Genomic DNA, 897 nt, shown 5'->3' with positions numbered 1-897 from the left:
CAACACGAAGAAAACCTCATAATTTGCTGAATTGTTGCTTCACCAAGAGTTTCGAATATATCGAAGCCTTGATGCTGCGGTTTGCGCTGTCAATCTAGTCGACACGAGAATCTCTTCACCAATACGCTATCAATCTTGCTAACTGTTAGCAGAGTAGCGGTAACTGTTACAAAAAAAGAATTGTAGCAGAAGTGTCTCTAACGATGGTTATGTGAAATTCAGCTAACGTTAGCTCTGCTGATGTACTTTGGCGATTCATTTGTACTTCGAAGCATTAAGCTCCCTGCACATATTTGAATGACGCCGTATTGCCTACTCACATTTACCAAGTCATCGACTTTAGACGAAATTGTCATGATTTTTCCGAAGTGTATAGAAGAATTCCAGAAAAGCACAGCTTCTTTTGTTATCGAACGCGATTCATTCCCAAAGCCCATGGCATCAATTTTACAAATCATCCTTGGACTTGTCAGCTTTCACCAGTGGGTCGATGACCTTGAGCCAGTCCTCAAGTTTCCAGGACGAGTCAGCTTCTTCGAACGGAACCCCATTCAACGTGTATTGCGGCGTTCCGGTAACTGTACGAGTGCAAGCGTATTTCCACGTGACTCGCGTGTGTTGATCCGCTTCAGTTCCGCCGAACCCCGTCATGCCCTTTTCCCATTGCTTGTCCGTTAGAGTCGGGAACGTTTTCTTGGCCAATTCTTTCAGCTCGTTCGTCACTTGCATTGCACTCAGGTCCTTCGTCGCCTTGTTCCAGAAACTAAAGGATCAAGCAGCCACCACTTCAGTATCCGATAAATAATTACATCAGCAAAAACTACTTTCATGTACCGTTCTTGGTTCTTGTACAGAACTTCTAACCAAGGAGTAAAGTGGTCGTCACCCAGAGCCGAT

At 44.5% G+C, this 897-nt stretch overlaps 1 protein-coding gene across 1 annotated transcript; it reads right to left on the bottom strand.

The window, feature by feature from the left end:
• Positions 1-447: 447 nt before the first annotated feature.
• Positions 448-729, bottom strand: PPTG_19906 (hypothetical protein; the record flags this gene model as incomplete). Its single annotated transcript, XM_008918480.1, has 1 exon — positions 448-729. The coding sequence occupies one exon, from the start codon at positions 727-729 to the stop codon at positions 448-450; it is 282 nt and encodes a 93-aa protein (XP_008916728.1).
• Positions 730-897: the final 168 nt, after the last annotated feature.

The sequence above is a fragment of the Phytophthora parasitica genome, assembly GCF_000247585.1.
Source record: "Phytophthora parasitica INRA-310 unplaced genomic scaffold supercont2.213, whole genome shotgun sequence".
NCBI lineage: Eukaryota > Oomycota > Peronosporomycetes > Peronosporales > Peronosporaceae > Phytophthora > Phytophthora nicotianae.
Note: the sequence above shows the minus strand (reverse complement) of the source record. Positions and strands in the feature narration are given on the sequence as shown.